General features: G+C 47.2%; 1 protein-coding gene across 1 annotated transcript in view; it reads left to right on the forward strand.

Moving 5' to 3' along the window:
• Positions 1-24,577, forward strand: part of CACNA1I (calcium voltage-gated channel subunit alpha1 I) — a 184,123-nt gene that overhangs the window by 152,015 nt on the left and 7,531 nt on the right. The window contains exons 15-33 of the mRNA XM_074901371.1: positions 70-160; positions 2,083-2,285; positions 4,026-4,442; positions 5,351-5,451; positions 6,485-6,608; positions 7,421-7,489; positions 8,413-8,597; positions 8,940-9,066; positions 10,187-10,312; positions 10,794-10,883; positions 11,876-12,068; positions 13,236-13,387; positions 15,024-15,133; positions 15,744-15,877; positions 16,623-16,693; positions 20,374-20,452; positions 21,012-21,133; positions 21,944-22,282; positions 22,933-23,079. Of these exons, the coding sequence (XP_074757472.1) occupies positions 70-160; positions 2,083-2,285; positions 4,026-4,442; positions 5,351-5,451; positions 6,485-6,608; positions 7,421-7,489; positions 8,413-8,597; positions 8,940-9,066; positions 10,187-10,312; positions 10,794-10,883; positions 11,876-12,068; positions 13,236-13,387; positions 15,024-15,133; positions 15,744-15,877; positions 16,623-16,693; positions 20,374-20,452; positions 21,012-21,133; positions 21,944-22,282; positions 22,933-23,079 (2,880 nt within the window). The remainder of the gene's footprint in view (positions 1-69; positions 161-2,082; positions 2,286-4,025; positions 4,443-5,350; positions 5,452-6,484; positions 6,609-7,420; positions 7,490-8,412; positions 8,598-8,939; positions 9,067-10,186; positions 10,313-10,793; positions 10,884-11,875; positions 12,069-13,235; positions 13,388-15,023; positions 15,134-15,743; positions 15,878-16,622; positions 16,694-20,373; positions 20,453-21,011; positions 21,134-21,943; positions 22,283-22,932; positions 23,080-24,577) is intronic.

Below are 24,577 nucleotides of genomic sequence, written 5' to 3' on the forward strand. Positions count from 1 at the left end.
CAATGAAAGATAAAGACAAATGGTCTTTTCTGTGTATGAGTTCACAGCTTCTAAATTTGTGTGTTCCAGGGTGATGCCAACCGGTCATACTCAGATGAAGATCAGAGTTCATCAAACATGGAGGAGTTAGATCAGTTCCAAGAGGTCCAGGAAGGCTCAGGTACAGTAGCTCAAACAGCCTCATTTCCTTATCCTCCACTGCTGTTTAGTGAGAAATCAGAAAGTGGATTCTGCAGAAAATTCACTCTCATCTCCAAGAACTTACTGGTTTTCATTTTGAACTTTGTGCTAGTTTGTGGCATTATCTGTGGAAAAATAGAGCTGTGTTGGCATCCCGAGGAATGTGATAGCTAAGGGGAGTGATTCTTCAGTGACCTACAGAACAGCAACTAAGACCAAAAACTGTCTCTACTTAGCTTCAGGGGCACCATTTCAGGAACACTGTGTCCAAATCTAGGACTCACATTTGGATAGGGGATACCAACACATTAAAAAGAACTCAGAAAAATCTGGAAGTCTTGCCTCATAGCGAGAGGCTAATGAAGCTTAGAGAAACTAGAGAACTGACTTGATCACACACTCTGTAAGTGCTGACCATAAAGAGAGGTTTCTGATCATAGATGGCTCTTTAATTGAGCAGAGAAAAGCATAATGAGATTGTAAATGTTGGAAGCTGAAGCTAGAAAAATTCAGACTTTAAGAAGCCACATATTTTTAAGGAAAGATAATTAACTGTTGGAACAGTCTGCCTACAAACTGCCAGGTAGGGTCTCCATCCCTCCAAGTCTTTCCTTGAAGACTGCAAGTCTTTCTACAGGAAGTATTATACTTCAGAAAAGACTTGGTGGCAGAGAGCAGAAAGAGTAGCTTGCTCCCAATGGATTGCAAGGAGCTAAGAGGGAAGGACAGCCAGGCAGGAGGGCGGGGACCACACTGGCAAAGGCACAGTACTCACACAAGGTGAGCAGAGCAGGTCCGCTGACACTAGCCAGGTTCAGCCAATGGTTCAGTTATTGCCAGGGAAGTCCACAGTGATGAGGTAGGTCTGAGGTCAAGCCAAGAAGTCCAGTCAGCAAGACAAGATCAGGATCAGCAAGGTGTAGGGACAGGCACAAGCATACTCACAGCTTAACCCAGACAAGGACCACAGGTGCAGATATGAGCTTAAATGCAGCTCCCACAGCAAGGAGCAGTGTTGGCTTATCACAGCTCTTTCCTGCAACTTAGCTGTTTTCGCAGCAGTCTGATCCTGGGTTACATGGCTGTACCATATCAGAGTTTGAATGTAGGCAACCAAACCCCTAGGAGGGCAGATGGGGAAGAGGTTAGAGAGTCTGTTGGTGCATTCATGGCAGTGACACTGAATGCAGGTGATGATATGTGATCTTTGTTATGCAATGGGTCAAACAAAAATGATTGTTCCAATCCTTTCAGGCATTAAAATCCAGTAACCCATTCTCTCCATCCATCTCGACAAATGCTGATGGTCATCCACAGCACCTAACATACCTCTCAAGGTGTCCTGGATCTTCAAGGTCAATGATCAGTCATTTGAAGAGGCCCAATGTAATAAGATAGACTGAGATAAAGACTATGATTTCAGGAATTTAAAGGTGACCCCAATACATGGATGGCTGCGGGTCTCCCCCCATCTTAGTCTCTTCCTCAGTGTCTCAGCCTAACTGCTTTAAATAGCCAGTCTGAGAGACAGTGGTATTCGTTCAGACCTGAAGATGCAGGTGTCTTCCTGGCATGCAGAAGCACAATGTTCTCCCCTTGGTGCCAGGGTTTGACTTCTTGCTCTGCCTGTCAGCCTGAGTCTGCCTGACGAGCACTCCAATTGTCTCTCTGGCCCCAAAGAGAGCTGCCATCAGTTTTGGGGACTGAGGAAAATACTTCGAAGTCTTCCCAGCTTGCACTGCTTTTGTCACAACACCCTAAATCAGAAGGAATTGATGTTGATGCTAAACAGCTAGTATTCTGTTAGCTGCTGCTAACATGCTAAACAGTTTAGTCATCAAAAGAGTCACTGCATAGTGAGGAACCCACCATCTTCTTTTCTTTCTGCATATTTCCACGTAGATCCCAAGCTGTGTGCAATTCCTGTGACACCTAATGGACACTTGGACCCATCCTTGCCTTCTTCCAACCTACCAGTGGCTGCTGGGGGTGTCACCAACTCTTCATGCAACTCCCTGCAGCCTGACCAGATACTTGTTGCTGTTGGGTCCCGGAAGAGCAGTGTGATGTCCCTGGGGAGAATAACCTATGACCAGCGGTCCTTGGTGAGTGAGTGCATGAGTGAGTGAGTAGAAACGTGTGTTGCACCTTCTTTCGACATCCAAGCACACTTATGGCTTTCTGCCATCATCTGGGGATTGCTGTGGAGGATTGCACTGCTGCTGTAGGCTTCTAACATGGGCACATTGCCTGTTTTTTGGAAGCCAGGTCAGTTCACATTATTGTACTGGTTTTGGCTGAGATAGAGTTAATTTTCTTCACAGTAGCTAGTATGGAGTTACATTTTGGATCTGTGTTGAAAACAGTGTTGATAACATAGGGTTGTTTTAGTTAATGCTGAGCAGTGCTGACACAGTCAAGGCCTTTTCTGCCTCTCACCCCACCCCACCAGTTAGTAGGCTGGGGGTGCACAAGAAGTTGGGAGGGACACAGTCCGGACAGCTGACCCCAACTGACCACAGGGATATTCCATACCATATGATGTCATTCTCAGCATATAAAGCTGGGGTAGAAGAAGGAAGAGGGGGTGTTCAGAGTTACGGCATTTGTCTTCCCAAATTACATTACATGTGATGGAGCCCTGCTTTCCTGGAGATGGCTAAATGCCTGCCTGATGATGGGAAGCAGTGAATGAATTCCTTGGTTTGCTTTGCTTGCGTGCACGGCTTTTGCTTTACCTATTAAACTGTCTTTATCTCAACCCACGAGTTTTCTCACTTTTACCCTTCTGATTCTCTCCCCCATCCCACCAGAGGGGAGTGAGCAAGTGGCTGTGTGGGACTTAGTTGCCGTCTATTTCCAGGTTATTGATCTATATTCCATTGAGTGTGGGATTCAGTGCTTTTATATTCTTCTGGTGGGAGAGAGGGAACATTAAGGAGACAGAGTCTCCCTCTTAGAGTGAAACATGTTTTGTCCTCTTGCCCTTTCCTTGTTTTCCTAGAGCACAGGACACAAAATTATGCCCTGCCTTAAGAGCAGAGGAGTATCTGGGTGATGCCAGAGCTTCCAAGTCCCATAATAGATGCTTTTTTCTAGAAACTTTTGTAACAATGAAGAGAGATATCTTGAGTTGTAGCTCCCCATAGCAGGTCCTGCTGCCCCTTAGCACTTCCCCAAGCACTGCTGGCTGTCCAGCCAATGCATCTCAGACTTGTCCATGTTGTAACATCAGCTTCTGGACTTTCTACCCACTGACACACACAGCTTTGGAGGAGTGCATTGGTGCTCAATGTTATCATGCCCCTGTTATTTCTCAACAAGGCGAGCTGGCAGCCGTGTACTACATGATAAGTTGCCAATGTGGTTGAACTAGACTATAACCACCAGTCTGTTTCTCTCATTTCTTCCTTTTACAAAGACTGTACTCAAAGTTGGTGTGTCAGATTATCCATCACCCTGTACCTTGTGTTATCCTTTACCCCAGGGCAGTGTAAAAAGCTGCCAATCAGATTTTTTGAGAGCTTTATTCTTGCTCTCTGCTGGTGTACGTAACAATATCAGGCACCTGGCCTTTGGCTTTATTATTTACCTTCCCCATAAGTGCTTTGTGCACAGATGGTGCTATAAAGTAATCACAGCCAACACCATTGCTAGCTCATTATCAATTTATTGTCAGATTTACAGAGATTGCTGCTAAATTCCCACCATGCTACTTCCTCAATGGCTGAAAAATGGCAGCCTCCTGGCTTAGGGGCCCAGGGAGAAGTCTGTGATATGAAATAGGATCGCATGCTCCCTCCTTATGCCCAGAGTCACTGACTGCCCATCCCACTCTCTTACAGTCCAGCTCCCGCAGTTCCCACTATGGTGCCTGGGGCCGCAGCGGAGCCTGGGGGAGCCGTCGCTCCAGCTGGAACAACCTGGCCCGGGGACACAGCCTGAAGCACAAACTTCCCTCTGCTGAGCATGAATCCCTCCTGTCTGGGGAAAGGCACAGGGCAGCAGATGGGGAGACGAATGGGACAGGAAGGGTGCTTCATCACCGCCGGACACTCTCCCTGGACAACAAAGGCTCCTGTGACCTGTTGGAGTTGGCCTCAGTCCCATCCGGCCACAGAGTGACCCATAAGATGGGACCAGCATCCGGGGCCAGTGAGCATCAAGACTGCAATGGTAAAATGCCCAGCATTGCCAAGGAGATCTTCCCAAAGATGAACAACCGCAAGGAACGAGGAGAGGATGATGAAGAGATAGATTATGTGAGTACTTGGTGGAGGGAACCTGGGATTACAACACAGTGCTTTGGGAAACCTCAAATTCATCCTCAAGTTTCAGTCTCCCTGCCATGGATGGGAGACCTTGCAAAGGTGCTTTAAGTACAGCTGGAGGACAATATTGAACAATCAGATGAGAGCTTCTAGGCCCAGACAAGCTCAAGCCACATTTGCAGGCTGCCTGTAAGGCAGTCATACCGGTGGATGGTGAGAGGAAGGCACATGTGAGGCATGTGCATGGTCATACGGGGGCTGTTATTTCAGAGCTGTGCGGCCAGTGATTTCTTCAGACTAGGAAAGGTCAGGCTGTGTGAGCAGCAAGAGCTTGCTTTGCATGAGGAATATCAGCAGCTCAGAGTGGGAAACACAGGCACAAGAGACAAGGCAAGTGAGTTTTGCAGTGCCAGCCTGGGAGACCACAATGCCCAGTCTCTGAGCAGATCAAAATTGAAAAGACATATATGTTGTATGAAAATAAATTGTTTCCAAGACTAACTGCCAAGAGAAGGCCTTCCCGTCCTGTCCTCTTATTTAGCTGAGGTGGCGAGGAAGCTCACTCCTCATGTAAGAGAGCCACTGCAACAGTTCTGAGAAGGTATCATGGACAACATCCTGCTCTAGAAAGGACACCAGCAGTTTTATTTGTAATGATGTGGGGAGGAGACCAGATGCTAACACGTAAACAGGCCCTGGCAAAGCAGCTCCTACCTCCTTTTCAGTGGCTTATTGCTCTTTGAGTCCATTTCCTCGTTTGGGGGCTTAAAGGAAGGCAGGTAGTGAACCTGGCAAACTGCAGGTAGCGGTGTTTTGGGGTCAGATGTGAAAGGAAGAGTGCCTTTCTCAGGCAAGTGGGAAGGTAACCAGTGACACTTGCTTCTGCTGCATCCCTCCAGAGCCTGTGCTTTCGCATCCGGAAGATGATGGAAGTCTATAAGCCAGACTGGTGTGAGTTACGGGAAGACTGGTCCATATATCTCTTCTCTCCACAAAACAGGTTTGTGCAGTTTTTGCCATTAGAGGATTGAGAAGATGGGGAGGATTCTATTGCCATGCTGGCCACATGCCCTAAGCTGCATGTTAGGTTGCAACTTTAAACTTACCAGCTGGGAATATGTTTTGACTCCTCCATTTCCTCTTCTACAGCCTTCTGGAGATGAAAGAAAGGATGAGAATCCTAAGTAGCTATTGTGACTTTCCCTCCCTTTGGAGCGTCCCATTTTTCTTTTGTGTAATCATAAATATTTATAGCAAAGCAAGGCAGGGAATGCTAACATTAACCCAAAAAGGAGAAGGAATGTATTATTAATGACTCCATAATACTGATATTTCCTCCCCTGGTACCAGAAGAGTCTCTCCATTTCATTTTCAGTCCCAGTACCAACTTATCAGCAGTCATATCACACCTTTTAGGGCAAAGTCAGAATTCTTCTTTCCTGAAAAAAAGAAATTTGGGATAAATTCTTCCTGCTAAAGGGGTCTTCCCTCTAGGAGAAAATGTCCATGTACCCTAGGCAACAGTATTCTCATCTACTTGCATCACCCCTTGAAAAGAAAGGAGTCATTACAGGTCATGAGGGAGAGCTCTTTGCAATGTTCACAGTGTGTTTCAGAGTGGACAGAAGTGTGGTCCCCGTGACTGCCAGCCTATCTGCCTCTCCTTAGCTTTCAGCATGTGGCCCCTTTGCCCTGGGGTGGTACAAAGTGTGAGTTTGAGAGGAAAACCAATACTGAGCCTCTTCTTTACAGGGCAAGAGAGGATCACAGAGCGATAGTGGTTAGGAAACCACTCTGGCACTGGGCAATGGAAGAAAGGTCAGCTCCTTGCTCTGCCCTTGATCTGTTCCAGGCTCTCTGAGTGACTGTGAGCTACCCTGGGATATTCCCATGGCAAGGGACATCAGTATCAGTGATAGGAAGGCTACTGTGTCACAGAGCTCAGTTATCGCCACACTGCTGAATTCTCTGTCATCATAGTTCCTAACGTTGCTCTGCCCAAGGCACAGGTGCCTAGTGGAACTCTCTTGCAGGTTTCGACTCCTCTGCCAAACCATCATTGCTCACAGGCTCTTTGACTACGTTGTGCTGGCCTTCATCTTCCTGAACTGCATCACCATTGCCCTGGAGAGACCACAGATTGAACATAGAAGCACGGTGAGCACCATTTCCTCCCACCTGCTTTTCAGCATAACCTCTGACGGAGGTTCATAAGTGTTCCTGGCACGGGTATTACCTCTGGAAGAACTTCAGCATTAAACATCAGCTTCCACTCATCTATTCAAATGCCCAAGTATTAGTAATTCACATAGTGTGTTCTTCCACTGCAGAGTCTTATAATGGGGAAACCCACATTATAATACAGTAATCCTAGTTCCCTCCCTCTTGGAAAGTAAGAGGGTCCCTCCAGCACCTGCAGTTAAGAGATGACTGGCAAAAGGCACAGGGACTGGGAACAAACATGTAGAAGTAACTTCCATTCTGTAGGAGCACGTCATCATTCACGTATTCTTTTTTTGAACTATCTTGGAGATTGCTCAAACTGGCAAGTGAAATGTTTTTTTCTGCATGTCTGTCTTAGCTGATCCCCAGACTCTACTGCACTTACACACAATCCAGTGGTCAGTGTTCAGCAGCCCTTCAGGAAGGAGTCTTAGGGCAGTGCAGCAGGTCAGGACTGAGCAGCACTGGCAGAATGGGGCAGAGAGCACCTTGAAACCAGATTTGTGGGATGCATTGCAAATCTCATCCACTGTGCTCTTGTGGATTTGTGTAGGATCCTGTCCCAGCTGTGGCACAGGGCTGAGCCAAAAATCTGCCCAGCACTGACCTTTGCCAAGGTCACCTCTCTTATTTCCGCAGCTTTCAGACCCTTCACAGGAAAGCAAAAGGTAACAAATTCATTGGAGGGGCTTGACAGAGTAACAAGAAGTCAAGATACATTTAAGGCTTTTCTCTGTTTTTTCTAGGAGAGAATCTTTCTCACTGTGTCCAACTACATTTTCACAGCAATTTTTGTAGCTGAGATGACACTGAAGGTAAGTTACTGAAGATGAACAGCTCAGAGCCTTTTCCCAGTGTCAGGAACAACATAGCTCATGTTTGCTCAGCACTCTGCTAAAACCTCTCCATCTTTTCAGTGTGCCAGTCCTTCCCTCTACCTTGGTAAAGGCAGATACTGTCTGAAATTGAGTCTCTTGTCAGGCATGGAGGAATGTTTATCCTAGGTTTTAAATCCAAAAAGATCTTAGTATCTGGGAGGGATAGCTCGCCTTCAGATATGGATTTTGTAGTGATGTCAAATGTCTCTTCCCTTTCTCCTGGAGGAAGAATGGGGGAAATAGCAACAATATTAATAACATGCTCTTAGTTGAGATATTTACTCAATAGGTGTCTAAGTACTTTGCAACAATAGGGAAATCTTGTTATTCCCCTCTTGTGATTGGTAAAGAATCCTAAAACTGGGTGCCTGAAGTTAAACCCCTAAAATTTGGGCCATGATTTGCAGGGTGTTCAGCTCTCCCTAAGGCCAGCAATTTGTGTAGTACCTGCTGGTGTCAAGAACTGCTGAGAATTGAACCACCCCTTTAAGAGCCAAAGTATGGGTTTTCATGCCCGATTTTACCTCCCAGGTGATCTCAGGACTGGGAGACTTGCCCAAGGTCTGTGGTATGGCAGGTAAAGGTTTCCTACATGTTCTCTACAGTGTCCTGTTACTCAGGGAGACAGAGGAAAGGTGAGAAGACATCATGGCCCTGTTATTTCTGGAGTTATGTACCACCACTTTCCCCAAAGATGTTTTCCTTCGTAGCCTTCCAGGTGAATGGAAAAGATGATGAGATGACATTTCAGTGTCATTTGGAGTTGATAAGTGTTCCACACTCTCCCCCTCTCTCCACAGCTGCCCTCTACCAGGCAACATGGAGAGGAATCATTTAATCCCCTCTCCCTTCTCTTGCAGGTGGTCTCTCTAGGCCTGTATTTTGGGGATCAGGCTTATCTCCGCAGCAGCTGGAACATCTTGGATGGCTTCTTGGTCTTCGTGTCTCTCATTGACATTGTGGTCTCGGTGGCCTCTGCTGGCGGCGCCAAAATCCTGGGGGTGCTGAGAGTCCTCCGGCTGCTGCGCACCTTACGTCCCCTCCGGTCAGAGCCCCACTGAGCCCTCCTCAGCCCCCTCTTCCCATCAGCCCCCCTCCCCTGGAAAGGTCCCAGAGTCAGATCCCCCTGTGCCAGGCAAAGTGTGATCTTTGACAAGCCATAAGCCACAGAAAGATTCCCCTTAGCCATATGACTCTGGCCCTGAAGATACCTCATCAGATAAGCAATCCATAGGACAGAAGAGGCTTTTTGATCACAGGAGACTGATCCCCACTGATGGGTCACTGCACAGGGAGAGCAGAGGTCCACTGCTGCTGAAAATGCTTAGCTTAGGCCAAACATCCCTTCCCTGTCTCTCTGTCACCCCTCCCCTTCCTTCCTTTCCAGAGTCATCAGCCGAGCCCCTGGCCTGAAGCTGGTGGTGGAGACGCTCATTTCTTCCCTCAAGCCCATAGGAAACATCGTCCTCATCTGCTGTGCTTTCTTTATTATCTTTGGCATCCTTGGTGTGCAGGTAGGTTGTTACCACCCATCAATCAACCCCCATGCTCCCACCCCTGCCATGGACATCTGTACCCCCAGGTGCTACGACAGGCACAGGGAACCAAGCAGAGCAGGAAGGGTAGGCAAGCCAGGAAATTTTCTGTACCTGCCCTCCTCTGTGAGCTGTCTCCCACCATAATGCCCCCACAGCCTTTGGCAAGGACAGCCAGGTGCTCAGCAAGTTCAGGCATTGCAGGATGTCCGAGACAGGAGTTCATGCTCACACCTGGCAGGAGTTGGATCAGGGTTTAGGTCCACGTTACAGGGAGAGCCCAGGGCTGGCATAGCACAATGCTCCCTGGGCACATCCATTCATGCCACAAGGGCAAGAAGCTCAGCACCTGTTTGCACAAACCCCGCCTCCAGTCAGCTCTGTTTCTCCCCCTCGCTCTGAGCCTAAATCCACTCACAACTTTCTTTTATTTTTTTATTTAATCCTCTTTATTTTCGGCTGTTGCATTGCAGAGGAGCAAGGGCGTGGGTGTTACTTCCATCTCAGGGAATGCACTATACTTAGTCTGTGCTGATGCATTTGTACAAATGCACAATCCAGTACCTTCCATATGGGGAAAGGAGCCCTGGGCAGAAGAGCCACAGAAGTGCAGTGCAGCTTTGAGAAAAGAAGTATCTGAGAAGCAGGAGATTTTTTTCTGGTTCTTTAAGCTCAGATGAGATCTTCTTTTCCTAATCAGCTCTCTAAATAACTGGGAAGCAAGAAGAGGAGATTACTCTTGGGGACTGAATAGAAGATTTTTTTTCCTTTTGGGCAAGTGGCTCTAATTGCACCCATAAAGGCTGCCCTAAAGGCTGTCACATGGAAAGGGCTTACAGTCACTGCTGGCCTGGGGCAATGGATAAGGCTGAAAAGCCAGGTGTGGGTTTTCAAGGATGGCCCTTAGTCCTTAACAATGTTTGAGCCTGTGCTCTACATCATGTTGGTAATCCTCCCTACCTGTTATGCTCCACTTGGCTTGCAGCACTGCAGCCCACCCACCATCTCAGGAGCTAGGAGCACTTCTGCACATCCCAGGGAGCATGGGGAACCCTGTGAGGGAAAGGGCTGATGGGGTCTCTCCTCTCCTCTTCTGCAGCTCTTCAAGGGCAAGTTCTACCACTGCCTGGGAGTCGACATCAGGAACATCACCAACCGGTCTGACTGCGTGGCTGCCAACTACAAGTGGGTGCACCACAAATATAACTTCGACAACCTGGGGCAGGTGAGTGTGCCCACAGGCACTGTCTCTGATGGGAACCAGCACAGGGTTTGTATCCTCCTATACATACCACTCCCCAGGGCAAAGATGCAGTGCCTGGAAAGCCTCATCACTGAGCCAGGAGGGGTGGTTATTTGGTAAAGGTATCCATGCAGAAGCTATGTCACTAGTGAGTTGGTATCAGAATGATGCTTACAGGTTGCGGGGGAAAGAAATGGTGGCAGCAGAGAGCTTGATTTTCTTTTTCCTCCTGCTGTGAAACAGATGCTCTTCACAACCTCTCTCCTCTGGTGGGTCTGGCTGCACATGGCTTCCTGCACCCCCCTCCCTCTCCTCCACGGGGGAAGGAGCAGGTTTTGATGTATGCAGACACAGGCAGGAAGAGTATTTCAAGGTTGTGTGTGTTAGAGCATAAACCCACAATTTTTTTTCCTAGCCTGCCAGATGTACCTGCTCCATATCTGCTTTGTTTTGTATGTTGCAGGCTCTGATGTCCCTCTTTGTTCTGGCTTCCAAGGATGGCTGGGTCAATATTATGTATAATGGACTAGATGCTGTGGCTGTTGACCAGCAGGTACAAAGACTTCATTGTAAAAAGAGCTTTTTCAGTTTCCTTGGGCTAGTAAGGCAGAAGAATGCTTTAATGTCCTGCTTCAGACACCTCCCTCAAACCAACAGTTCCTTTCAAGGCCCTTCTGAATCCTTTGCTCATCTATTTGCAAGGAATCAGGATCACGCCTGGTCCATGCAAGGAGGTGTAGCTGTGGCTGTGCAGTGGGTTTCTGCAGTAATTCTCACCGTCTACTCTGGATCTCACAGCAGGCCTTTATCTATTTCTAATGATGGAGCAACAATACAATGTGCCTTTCTGGGCATGCTGTCTCCCTCCTGGCCCACAGATGGTTATTTTAATACCCTGTAAAGCAGGGACCGTTGGGCTGCTGTCCACTGCATCCCTATTCCTTACTGCTAGGATAATGATAATGATAGTGTCCAAGTGTAGGCACCTGCCATGGGATGCAGTACCACAGGCTTGAACCTCAGATGTGATGCTCCATTTGCCTCTGAACTTGTGCAGAAGGTACACCAATGTTGATTTTTTAGGCTTTTTCCAGGAGACCCAGTCAAAGTCAGGGCATCACTTCTTTCCAAGCCTGAATGACATTCCTATTCTGGTCTCATTGCCATTTTTGTTGTGTGTGGATATGGTCTCTACTTGCCCGCGAGCCAAAGGTGTTCCTGGTGCCTGGACCACCCATTTTACCACATACTGATGTTGTACTCAACCTGCAGCTGGGGTTGCGCCTGAATTGTGGGTGACTCTGCAGGTGGGTCCTTGCCCTTGACTCTCACCAACTCCATCAATTGCCAGCTGATGCCAAAATCCAGTCAGCCAATCAGAAACTGCCTTGCCTGTAGCCCCAGCTCTTCCCAGCCCTCTCCTGATTTCCATAACTCCAGCCCACCTTGCCAGAAGCCAATCACCATGGCAAGTTCCACCCCCATCATTTCCATACCACTGCGCATCCAACCAATTGACCACCCTTCTTCTTCTCCCTCTTCCAGCCGGTGACCAACAACAATCCCTGGATGCTCCTCTACTTCATCTCCTTCCTCCTCATTGTCAGCTTCTTTGTACTCAACATGTTCGTGGGGGTGGTGGTAGAGAACTTCCACAAGTGCCGGCAGCATCAGGAGGCCGAGGAGGCACGCCGGCGGGAGGAGAAGCGCCTGCGCCGCTTGGAGAAGAAGCGAAGGAGTAAGGCACAGCCTAAGTGTTTGGTCGGTTCGTAGGCCAAGGTTTTCTGAGAAAAACCTTCTCCTCTTCTTTTTCTTTCCTGACGGACTGGTCTCCGAAATGCATCGCTTGTGGCCACGCTCTCAGCCTTCCTCCCCGCGCCACTGCCGTGTCGCTACACACCTCACCGGGGCGGTCTGGGGAAGAGGGGTGGCTGACAAGGTCTGCTGGGACTCCGGGAAAGCCACTGGGGTTTTAGCACGCTGCCCCTTGGGAGATAACATGTACCAAAAATACCCCTGTGCACATGCTGACGTGCACTGTCGACACAGGACATGCACGCATCGGTACATCTTGTGGGCTTGGGATAGTCCCACCTGGGCTTCCTGCAATCCAGCTGGTGTTTGGGGGAAGACCTGGACAGACCATCCTTTGTGTTTAAACCCAAATTTAAAGAAGAGGAGGGGAAAAAAAAGAGGAAGACCCCTGTGTTTTGTTCCTGGCTCTTTCCATCAATGTTGCAGTGTCACTCCTTGGGGTCCCAGACCCTCTGTGGTAAAGCAAGCCTTCTTCCTGTTGTTTCTGTCCTTTTCTATATTACCTTTAGATAAAAATTGCAAAAGCATGCTTGTCCTTAGAAATCATCCCTACTACCCCAGACTGATGGTTTTCTTCCATTCACAGCCTGTGGGCATGCTTTCCCTTCCTCTCTCCAGTTTTTCCCCTCTCTCCTGTGACACCCCAGGCCTCTCCTGGAACCATCTGCTCCCTTTTATCATTTGTGATCTTAATTTGTCGAGGCATAAAATGCTGATTTAGCGTCATTCCCACAAACATAGACTAACAGATTTTGTTTCTAGCATTCCTTTCCTTGTCTTTTTTCTACTCATTTTTCCCCACTTCTCCTTCCTTCCTTCCTTCCTTCCTTCCTTCCTTCCTTCCTTCCTTCCTTCCTTCCTTCCTTCCTTCCCTCCCTCCCTCCTTCCTTCCCTCCTTCCTTCCCTCCTTCCCTCCCTCCCCCCCCTATGGTTTACCCATCCTTTTCTGTTCTCTCTCCCACCTTCATTCCCCTTTCTTTCAAAACATATCACCACTCTCATGCTTGCTCCCTCCTCAGTGTTTCTTACCCATTTCTCTCTTTCTTCCAATTTCTTCCTAACTCTGCCCATCTCCCTCTTTCCACTGAAGAGGCGCAGCGTTTGCCGTACTATGCTACGTACTGCCCCATACGCCTCCTTATTCATTCGGTCTGCACCAGCCACTATCTGGACATCTTCATCACTTTCATCATCTGCCTCAACGTGGTCACTATGTCCTTGGAGCACTACAACCAACCTGTGGTGAGTGAGATCATGGAGATAAACCCTGCCTCTAGTCATTATGTTATTTTGCTACAGCTCTCTGATGTACCAGCTACAGCTCATTGACTACCAGCATACATAGGACACTTGAGTGTCTCTAAAAAATACTGTTAAAACATCGCAAGGGTTGATGTAGTAGGCAAAGTTATGTATGTATCCAGAAAGGTAGCCCCTACTCAGACACTTTTTATCCATTCAAATCAATAGAAAGAAGGCATCTAAGCAAGAGTCAGGCCCCTGGAAAGCATGGTGCAATTAAGTCTTCCTGCTTTATATTAAGTGGGTATGTGGGTCACCCAAATTTAGCTGCCTGGTCTGCTTTGTATGTTCCCCTGGGTCCTAACAGGACAAGTGGTGAAAGCAGCAGTGTCCTGGGAGCTTCAAGCTTTGCATCAGATTTCCAAATGTGAGTCCAATTCCCATGTCATATGGCCTGAGCTGAGAAAATTAGTGGCTGGTTGTGTGTCATGTAATGGGATGTCTTTACTAAGCCACCTTTTTTCTGTAAAAGAACCTGGAGGGCCAAAGCGCTGAGCAGAGCCCCTCTCAGCTGCAAGGGGTAATGCCCAGAAAAGGGCCTTGAAGTCCAAGTGAGTTCTATACTTTGGCTGAGGGAGACCATGTACCTCTCAGTGTTCCTGGTAAAGCTCTAGATGTCTTTGATGGAAAAAATGGACACTGCACATATGAGAGGAACTTTCTGCCTCCATATGTAGACAAAGCATTTGTCACATCTGCCTGGTGGCATTTCAGTTTTCTCTTCAGGAGACCCTTGGTTTAAGTGACAGCTCTGGTGTCTGAGCAGATACTGTTCAAGGTAACCCAGGCTTTGATCAGGAGCTGAATCTGTCTGTCCTCATTCAAACCCACTGCCAGGCTCCTCTGTTTCTTGCCCATCTTGCCCAACTGCCCAGCTTTTACCTTGCCTTTGATGGTGCCCAGTTTTACTCTGCAGGAACTCTCAACTTTTATCTGTTGCCATCCTCATATCAGGCCCTTGTTCCTGAGCAAGTCACTCCTCTTCCTTACTCCTCAGCTCCTTCCCCTGGAATGCAGCTCCAAACATGCCAGCCTGCTGCCAGGGCCTGCTAAATAATCTTGCCAAAGTGCTTGACCTGTTCACACTGGTCCTCAGTGGTAGAGGAGGGGCAGCACATAAAAGAACCAGAAGTCCAATGGCTAAAAGATATGACATATGCCTGCCTCAGACAAAGGCACAGAGGGGTTTCAGCCCATCAGAGATGACATGTATCCACAATTGGAGTAACCTTTGTACCTCACTCCTGGTTGATAGTTGTGCCAGTGCCATTAACATGGTGGCATCCAGAGGAGGCTGATAGTACTTTGTGGATTCCTCTTGCAATAGCCTCCTCCTCCCTGTTATGCTGAGCAGTACAGGAGAAAAGAGCATTAATCAATTCTGAGAACAACATGGAGCAGAGGGGCCAGATGGTGGTTGCCCTTAGTAGGCAGCCCCCACACTCATGTAGGTAGGAGTCTTGGGGCACCTTCCCCACCTCCCACTGAATTCCTGGCACTCAAGCGAGTCCCCCCACAGGTTACATGCCTGATGTTGCTTTTGCCTCAATTCTTTACCCTCTCTTTCTGCTGGCAGTCCCTGGAGACCGCCCTCAAGTACTGCAACTACCTGTTCACCACTGTCTTTGTGTTGGAGGCAGTCCTCAAGCTGGTGGCATTTGGTCTGCGGCGATTCTTCAAAGACAGGTGAGCAGAGGGTTATGTCTACTGTGGCTGTGGGACAACTGGGTTTGGGGTGGAGGTTTTGAGGATGGATCCTTATCTGGAGTATGAGGTGGTAGCAGAGTGCCCTGACTGCCTCCCATTTCTGCACAGCATGGACCTAGCCTTGGCCCCTGTGAACCACAATGACAAAGCAATAATAATTGTTGTCCAAAAATTGCCTCCTGATTGGCATCTGCTGGTTAGGCTAGAAAGCAAAGGAGGTGGGGTTAGAGAGAACCATTCTTTTCCTGCCCTTGAGGCAAACCAGTAGCATGCTGAAGCAGAATGTGTATGATGAAGCTGGTTTGAGGTAGTAAGGTCATAAAAAGCTGAGCTGATTAGTCAACGCATGGCACCATAGTAACCCAGCCCCATGCTTTCAGATCCGGCTGGCTTGCCTCTGGCTGCTCAGGGTGTGTGCAAAGTGAATCTCTGTTTGTCTGCAAAAGCCCATATAGGCTGACTCAGACTGGGGCCTTGAACTCATACATAAAGAAATATTTAGGGTGAACTGGAGACAATTCACTTTATTTTTTCCAGGGAAATGGAAAAACTCCATCTTCCTTTATTATCTTCAATTTTTCTTCTTAAGGTGGAACCAGTTGGATCTGGCCATTGTACTGCTGTCTGTCATGGGCATCACGCTGGAAGAGATTGAAATCAATGCTGCTCTCCCAATTAACCCCACTATCATCCGGATCATGAGGGTGCTGCGTATTGCCCGGGGTGAGAGAAACACTGGCCAAAGGCAGGGGTGTAGGCAACCATGGAGTGGGACTTGGTGCCATGACTCATTGAACAGTGGCTGTAGAGTCATGGGCTCGCCCTGTCCCTAGCACTGGGAGGGAGGTAGGGGGTGTGACGAAGGACAGCCTGGAGGCTAAGGCTTTCTGGCTTCCTTTAGCCAAGCATTTAGATGCAGTTGTTTTAACAGGAGGTGAAGGACCAGGAGGGTGAGCAGATCATGTGAGAGCTGAACTTCCCCTGCTATTCTTTTATGGGGCAATTATGGCAGTGGTGTTTGGAGAAGGGGCCACCCAGCAAGTTGAAGTTTGCACAGGGAGGGGACCAAATCTTCTTGGTGGTGGCCAAGGTGTGCTAAGCTGCCTTAACAGATGGTGACTGGAAGAAGAGAAAGTGATGTAATGAAAAATCAGAGCAGAGAATTGTGATACACACTGCTGGGAGAAAGAGGGTTCTTGGCCGGACTGTCTGGTTGAAGCAGAGGAGGCCTGATAGGCACGGATGGCAGAAGTAAGAAGGAGATGGACTGGAGGAGAAGGAACCACTGGGGTTGTACAGTCAAAAGAAGTGGGAAAAAGGAGAAGGGGACAGAAGGTGACAATCTAGATTTTCTAGGGCAGGGGGAGATAGAATATCTGTCTTGTGCTACTGCCATTTGTAAGTCACACAAAGGATGGACCTTCTGAGATCAGTCTCAGTGACACTTTTCTTGTGCTTGTTGCGGCAGTCCTGAAGCTACTGAAGATGGCCACAGGAATGCGAGCACTGCTGGATACAGTTGTTCAAGCTCTGCCACAGGTAAAACAGACCAGCTTCCCCAAAGACTCTCCTTTTCTGCACTCTTTTTCAAAGGATTGATTCCTATGGAGTCTCAGAGGTGGTATCTATTGTGTCGTGCAGGCAACTGCCTGAAGGTGATGTCCAAATTTTCATGTCATTCATGGGGGTACAGGTCTCCTCACATAGGTGTTGTCCAGGTTATCATGTCAGTCATGGGGTTACAGCTTACCTCACATCTCTGTTCTCCAGTGGGTGAGTGAAATAAGGCTTGATTCCTGGATAAGGGCAGATTTCTTCCCATCACATCTAGCTAGTGTCTGGCTGCTTATGACTAGTCCCCAGCTCCTCTGTCCCCTTTCCATAAGAAGGGAAGAGTGACTGACAGTCATTTCAGGAGGAAAGGTCTTTGCAGCTCTGCCCTTCTCACCCATCCCTGCATTGCCCTCTTTTTCCTGTCTCTCTTTCATTTGCACTCCCATCACTCCTCTTCTTAGCCAGTGCCTCCCCCTTCCTACTTGCTTTTCTTCCTCTCTCCTTCTGGATCCCTTTGTGTTTCCAAGCCTCTCATGTATGAGAAGCAGTGACATGCTCTGTTGTGGCTCACGCAGCCGGCAGTTAAGTGTCTACGGCAAGACAGCTAGACAGGAGGATTTCATAAGCTGTGAGTGGCAGCTGTTCCCAAATGAGACGCTGACATGGTGCTTTACACAGGCTTCAAGCCCACTGTGAGGATCCTCTGTGATGGATGAGCAGCCAGGGAGACTAGTCCCCTTCCTTTTGGATCCTTGAGAGAGAATTCTTAAGCAAGGAGTAATGGCAGCAAGTGGTTCAACTGTTCATACATCAGACCCTTACCCTGCCAGGCCCCGAACAGGCAGCTATATTGCATGATATCAAAATGCATGGGCATTTGTCAGTTGATTTATCAACTAATGTGCCAGTCTCAGTGAGTGATGAAGAGCTGAGAATCAATCTGAAAACAGCATGAGTAGTTACCCATGGAGTTTACTTCTGATGTTGGTGACTATAAATGTCAATATGAGTTAGATGAATCTCATGGCACAAAAGTGAGGGGGAAGCACTGTGATCCTTTATAGATCCTGTCTCTGTCTGATCTCCTATGCTTTTTATTAAACAATAATAATTTGTGGGTTTGTCTAATAGTAATAATTATATAATTCATATGTAGGATATATAATAATATAATCATCCAGGATAGCTGGGTTCTGAGATACACTGGACAATGGAAGAAACAGGAAATTAAGGGTGTTCATATACCAGGCAGCTTTGAGACAGTAACATTTATTAGTTCTGGTTCTGCTGCCCCAGGCTGGCTCAGTGCAGCTTCTTTGCACCTTGCTCTTTTCCATTCCAGGAGCCACAACAGCTGATTTTTCAGGCGAGGATCTGGAACAGAGCAGGTCTCCAGATCCAGTGTCTGCATGTCTGTGGCATGTCTATTCTGCAACCCAGATAAATGCACACAGGTGTTAAGAGCTGACTGAAGCTTATCCAGAAGCCCTTGGTAAGAGGACTCTGCAGTATATTTATACTTAAATGGTGAGACTCAACTTCTACGCCCAAACTACAGAGAAAAAATAGGAGGAAATGTTCATATCCCTGTCATGTAGATGGAGAAACTGAGTCATCAGACATTGAAGTGTTTTGCTCAAGGTGGCAAAAAGCACAGCTGGGACCTCAGTTCAAGCCTCTGAGCCCTGCTGTCACCCTAGGCACAAGCCACAAGCATATTCTTCAGTACTTTATAAATTCTGAATTTTCTCTCTCCCATTCACCTACAGCCCCTTTGCTAACCAATGTGGCAGGTCAGGTTTTCTGGAGGTCATTAATATCTGCCACAAAACCCTCACAATCAGATGTCAAAAGGTCTGGCCTCTAGGTATTCCCTGGGAGGTAATAACAAGCAGTACTTAATCCTCCCAGCATCAAAGCCTATGATCAATCCACTTCCTATTGACTGGCTTTTTCTTCCTTCTGTAACAGATTGGCTTCATTTAACGAAGTTATATAACAGAGGGATTAAAAATAATTCCATAGTTAAAGTTGTGCAAAAATCTGCACTTAAAGCAGGGCCAAAATCCCCCAAGTTTCACTGTTAAGAGATTGAATTTAGTCTCCATATTTTATACACTGGGTCTTCAAGGAACAACTGAATTATCTGTAATATTATTCTCCAAGATTTATTGCCTCTGTGAAAAGAAGCAGTTTAAAATAAGCTGTCCTTTCCCTTGCACTTTTTCCTCCTGTCGACCTTTCTTTTTATGTTCCTAGATCAGAGATTCACATCAGGGATCTTGGCTTGCTAATTGCATATAAGGCGTCTCCAGTTGTCCTGTTTCAATTCCCTTCCTGTCTTTGTTATACTGCAACAATTCTTGATAGTGAATAGAGCTTTAATTTTAAAGAGCCCTTTGGAAATGTAGCCCTTAGCTAAGTTTTATTAAGTTCTTTTTCTTAATGCCCTGTAGACACAGACCCAGAGGTGTGTGTTCACAGCATTTACTGTGGTGTCCAATTTAGTCATCAGAAATAATTCCCTCCACTGAGTATGTAGGGATCCAGGATCTGGCAGCCCAGGGGAGTGGGTGGGCTGAATCATTCATTTTTCTCCTCAGTTTGGATGGCACAGCAGTTGCAATGACTAAATTAGACTCCTGAAGTGGATGATCCTAACAAAGTGACCATGTGCATTCAGACCAGACAGTGTTCAGTTTTTAAAAAACACACATGTACCAGTTAGATCCTTAATTTTTCCCTGCCTTCTCTTGTTCCACCAACAGTGTGCTAACCATTCCGTTACTGTTCAGCCTACCTCTCCCAAAACCCCCTCCTCCTTCTCACATATAACCCAGCTGCCTCATATGCTGGGACGCAGAAGATTCAGAGACAAGCGGTGATTTGGGAGAGTGAGGACTTGGGGGCAGTGCCCATATTGCTGGTGGCACTGCTGCCTTTGTGCACCACAGAGCAGCAATCATCTCATTGGGGGGTTTCCAAACAATACCTTCTGGAGGCCCAGAAATCAGGCTTTGACCTATGATCCATGAGATGCAAAGGAAGCTTCTTCTCTTGACTCCTTCATAGTCTCCTCTTTCCTCTTCTCCTCTCCACACATTTCAAAAGTGTCTCTTTATACTTCTTCCTTCCCACCTGCCTACTCCTTCCACAAGCCCTGCTGTAACCTCCGCATGTAGCTGGTGCTTTGCCCCACCATGCTCTGCCTGGTTCATGGCAGGAGTTGATTCACTTGTGTCCCTGTCTCTTTGGAGCAGTGCTTCAAGGGTCTTAGGTGCTTTGGTAGGGCATGTAGCACTGCAGGACATGTCTGTATGCTGTAATCCATAGCTTGTCCTTCACCCAGCCAAACTGGCTTCACCTTCTGTGCCCCTGCTCCAATGTGCTTGTCTTTATCTGGCCCAGAAGCTGCACACTTCAGCACTTCAGTCAGCCCTGGCCAGAGCCTGTGCTGGAGTGGAGGTAACTGGGAAAAGAGCATCCTTGAAGTCTAGTTGCAACTGGTACCATCACTGGTGGTTTCCCAAGTGTTGAGCAGTTGTTTGGTTGCATTTTAACACTGGGAATTTGCTAGTGTCCTCTTCAGGCTTTGAAAGACAGAAACACTTGCCTGTACAGATGAAATAGTTTTGGGGTAGGCTGATCATGCTGTTTGATTTCAGGTGGGAAACCTTGGACTCCTTTTCATGCTCCTCTTTTTCATCTACGCTGCTCTAGGAGTGGAGCTCTTTGGAAAATTGGGTAAGTCTCAAGCAGACCATGCTCCAGTGTGAGCTACAGACCTGCTGGAAAGCTGAGGTTTCTCAAAATCAGTACTCATTCAATAACAGGACTGAATTACTTGATGACCTTTATTCTCCCTTGTGTGTAATTGATGTAAGAGGAATTTCACTCTGAGTTGTTATTGTCCTAACAAAATAAAAGCACTGTCTGGTTTCTGTTTCTCTTAAACGTTTGCTTTTTTGCACTGCCTACCCTGATATTGCCCTCAAGATTACAGGAAAAACTCAGGGAAAGTTTGTTTACATCTCTTTCCCTGAAAGAGAAGAAAGACAGCACAATGACACACTGGGAGGATACCCCTGAGCAACAGAGTTACACTGTCTGATATCCAGGGGCTGAGCTGTCAGGGATTTTTCTGTATTGCTGGGCAACAGCCAACTGTTGGGCAGGGTGCTGATGTCATTACCTGAGATCTCCAGGCTGTGAGAAGCCTGAAGTCCCCTTCCCCAGTTCCTGCTGTTGATCTAAGGGCTGTCAGCGTGTCCTCTGCTAATAGCTGTGATCCCCTTCCTTTCAGTATGCAATGATGAGAACCCCTGTGAGGGCATGAGCCGCCACGCCACCTTTGAGAACTTTGGGATGGCCTTCCTCACGCTTTTCCAGGTGTCTACTGGTGACAACTGGAATGGGATCATGAAGGTAACTGGGCCTCGGGGGTGCTGATGTGCTTATGGTGGGGAGGGAGAAATTCTGATGTGTGCTCTGTTCAGAAGTGCTTGGGCTAAAAAAGGGAAGGAGTGCAGGAGCTGGGTTGCTAGATAAGTTCCCTGCTTTGGCCAGTCTCCCTCCCTACCATTGTAGCTTAGACCCTGGTCTCATCTAGTCCCACAGATATCTGGCTGAGAAAAGTGAAAATTATCCTTGGGAGGAACAAAAAGACTGTCCAGACTAAGAGGGAATGTCCACTGTTATAAGGCCTGTTACCAAAGCTCAGTGTAGGTGCTTTGGACATGACACCCATCTGCAGAGCTACCAGGGCAATCCAAAATGAATACCTTCTTCCTTCAAAGGACATAGAGAAAGGAAGGTTCTCTGAACACATGGTGCTTTTGAGTCTGTATGGGAGAAGGCAGTACTAGACTGCTCATTTTTGTTCTTGCTCACATGTGTTGGACTACAGCAGCAGCAACATGTGATAGTCTGGAAGTAGTTTGCTCTCTACATCTTTGGATGTATTTGCTCTGAAGCAGAGAACACATGATCAGATAGTGTCCCAGATTCTTTGAGAACCTCATGATCCCAGAGGGTGTGGAGTGATAGAAATGTTTGCCGCCTACTGTCCGTTCGCTTCGGTGTTCTTTGACAGAAAGAGCATCCAAGTTTGTATTCTTACTTTAGTCCTTCCTTCCTTCCTTCCTTCCTTCCTTCCTTCCTTCCTTCCTTCCTTCCTTCCTTCCTCCCTCCCTCCCTCCCTCCCTCGTTCCCTCTCAAACCCAACTTCCCCTCAAGGACACCTTGCGTGACTGCAGCCACGATGACCGGAGCTGTCTCAGCAACCTGCAGTTCATCTCCCCACTGTACTTTGTCAGCTTTGTGCTCACAGCCCAGTTTGTCCTCATCAATGTGGTGGTAGCTGTGCTCATGAAACATCTTGACGACAGCAACAAGGAGGCCCAGGAGGATGCAGAGATGGATGCTGAGATTGAGCTGGAAATTGCTCATGGGCTGTGCTCCCGCAAGTCAGGCTCCCCAAATTCAGGACAGGGAAAAGGATCAGGGACAGGAGGAGGCAATGGGAGAACAGATCCTGAAGGACACCTGTGCATGAGGTGTTACTCTCCAGCACAGGTGAGTACACTTTTGAGCTTACCAACAAGACCGTGGCATGTAACTGTGGGGAGAAGCTGGGCAGCCTTTGATGACTGAGGGCTTAGCAATAGCAGGTAGGCTCTTCCACCCCAGGGTGAGAGGTTTGCTTTCAGTGGTAGACTTCTGAGTTGGTAGGATCATGTGGGGACAAGGCTGTGACAGCAGTGGGTCCTGTTCATTGTCATCATGGTGTAGGAACCTGAGGGCTGGCAGAGGAGGGATGCAGCAGATCAGCTAAAGGTGTGTTAGGAGCACATTGGAGAGGGAAGCTCAGGAGAAGAGAGTGGGGGAAACAGCAGATCAGGAGTGAGGCATTCCAGCAGAGCTGCAAGGGAGGCATGAGTAGTGCCATGGTGCACTGACAGTGAGTGAAGACAGTCCCACTCCCTTTTTTTTTTTTTTTTTTTTTTTTTTTTTTTTTTTTTTTTCCATTGAACTCTGTCACCTTTACACACCTTAAGAAGCAAATGCTTCCCCAGTGACCCTGTGCAGGTACCTGCAGAACAAGGTGCTGCTCCAAATGAGTCAGGGTGGAGAACCCAGCCCCAAATTCACATGAAACTTTGAAGCAAAAAACTCAGCATTCTTAAAATGATCTCTCCCATCCTCCCCCCTTTCTTGTCCCCTAGGAGAACTTATGGCTGGACAGTGTCTCTTTAATTATTAAGGACTCCTTCGACGGGGAGTTAATGATCATCGATAACCTATCGGGCTCCGTCTTCCATCATTACTCCTCGCCGGCCATGTGCGAGAAGTGTAACCATGACAAGCAAGAGGTAACCCGCGTACGAGGATGTGTGAGGGGACTCTCCCCCCAAGACCTGCACACCCACACCCACGTTGCCCGCAGGTTGTCTGATGTGTGCTCCTGGCTGTAGATTGTGTAGACAGACAGATTGTTGACCTGTGTTTGTCATCGGCCATGAATTGCTGATACTGTCTCTAGTACAGGCCTGCCCTCCTTAGCCACAGGGTGATGTTTGAGGTGGTGGAAAGGTGAGATGTGCCAGGACACAGGTCAGGAGGGACTGAATGAGCTGTAGAGAAATGACTATGAAGGTATCCTGGCAGCTCTTGTTGTGTTGAATTCTGCAAGAAAAGCAGAGGTTCAAGCTCCTGTTTTATGGAGGACTCAAAGGATCTCACCCTAATGACAGCACTCAGGGGCAATTCAGTGGGAGATTTAAGCATGTGTTTTGTCTTCATTTTAAGCATATGCTTGCTTATTCCCTGTTGAGGTTGATGAATTAAGCAAATGCTTAAATGTTTTGTGGAATAGAGTCACCATCTGTGAGCAAGGATTGGTTTGTGGTGAAAACCAGTTAATTAGTTTGAGAAAAACTAAATAAAAATGGGCCCAGTGAGAAAGTTTGAGAGTCTCTTTTCTGATGTGGAACCTTTTAGCTGAGAAATGGGTTGTTGCTAAGAGCAGGACACCAAATGGCTTATACTTGTGCTTCTAACATTAGTAGATGGTTTGGAAAACTACTTCCTAAGCAATTAGTCTTTTCAGGATGTGAAACTTCAGGAGCAAATTAGTCTGGGAGAAGTTAGGTGAGTAGCAGAAATAACTTTGTTTCTGAAATAATTTTATTGTATTTAAGTGCTGTGATCGTGGTCATACATGTAACAGTAGCGGGAGTCATCTGACAGAAATCAGTAAATACATCAAGTAGCGATCTTCAACGTCTCCTTCCCTGAAACAACTGATAAGTTCCTATTGCTCATAAAGAAACCAGGAAACTTGGGAAGAGAGCAGAATTGGCAGACTACTGTATCCGTGTTTGAAGAAAACAACATTTTGCTTGGCTTCAGTTGCCCTGTTTTGGTGCTCCAGTTTTTTTCAGCCTTTCAGATATTTACTTGTTCTCATAGCTTCCCTTTGAAAGTATCAAAATGTGAACATTGCTGTATTTTTTCAGTATTGCAACACTTCACAAATGGATGCTGCATTAATGCAGCTAAATAACTAGTTTTCATTTAACTGCAATTTCTGCTTTATGTAAATCGTTATATTCAGCAATTGGTGCTCAGCCTCTTCAGAAAATCAGGTCTTCTAAGGCATTCCAGAATGATTGCCCCAGAATTAAGTAATTTGCAGCTAGTTTTCTGCATTTTACAACCTTCCAGATAGTCTTTGGTATCCTGCCTAGGAATGAAGACACCAACAACAGATTTTCTTACCTTCCCAGCAAAGAAACTAGACAGCAAAATCTTCAAGTGAGACCCACAGCCACAGCAAAGAGTTTAACAGAATAATCAGAACCAAAGAAT

This window comes from Athene noctua, chromosome 3 (assembly GCF_965140245.1).
Source record: "Athene noctua chromosome 3, bAthNoc1.hap1.1, whole genome shotgun sequence".
Classification (NCBI taxonomy): Eukaryota; Metazoa; Chordata; class Aves; order Strigiformes; family Strigidae; genus Athene; species Athene noctua.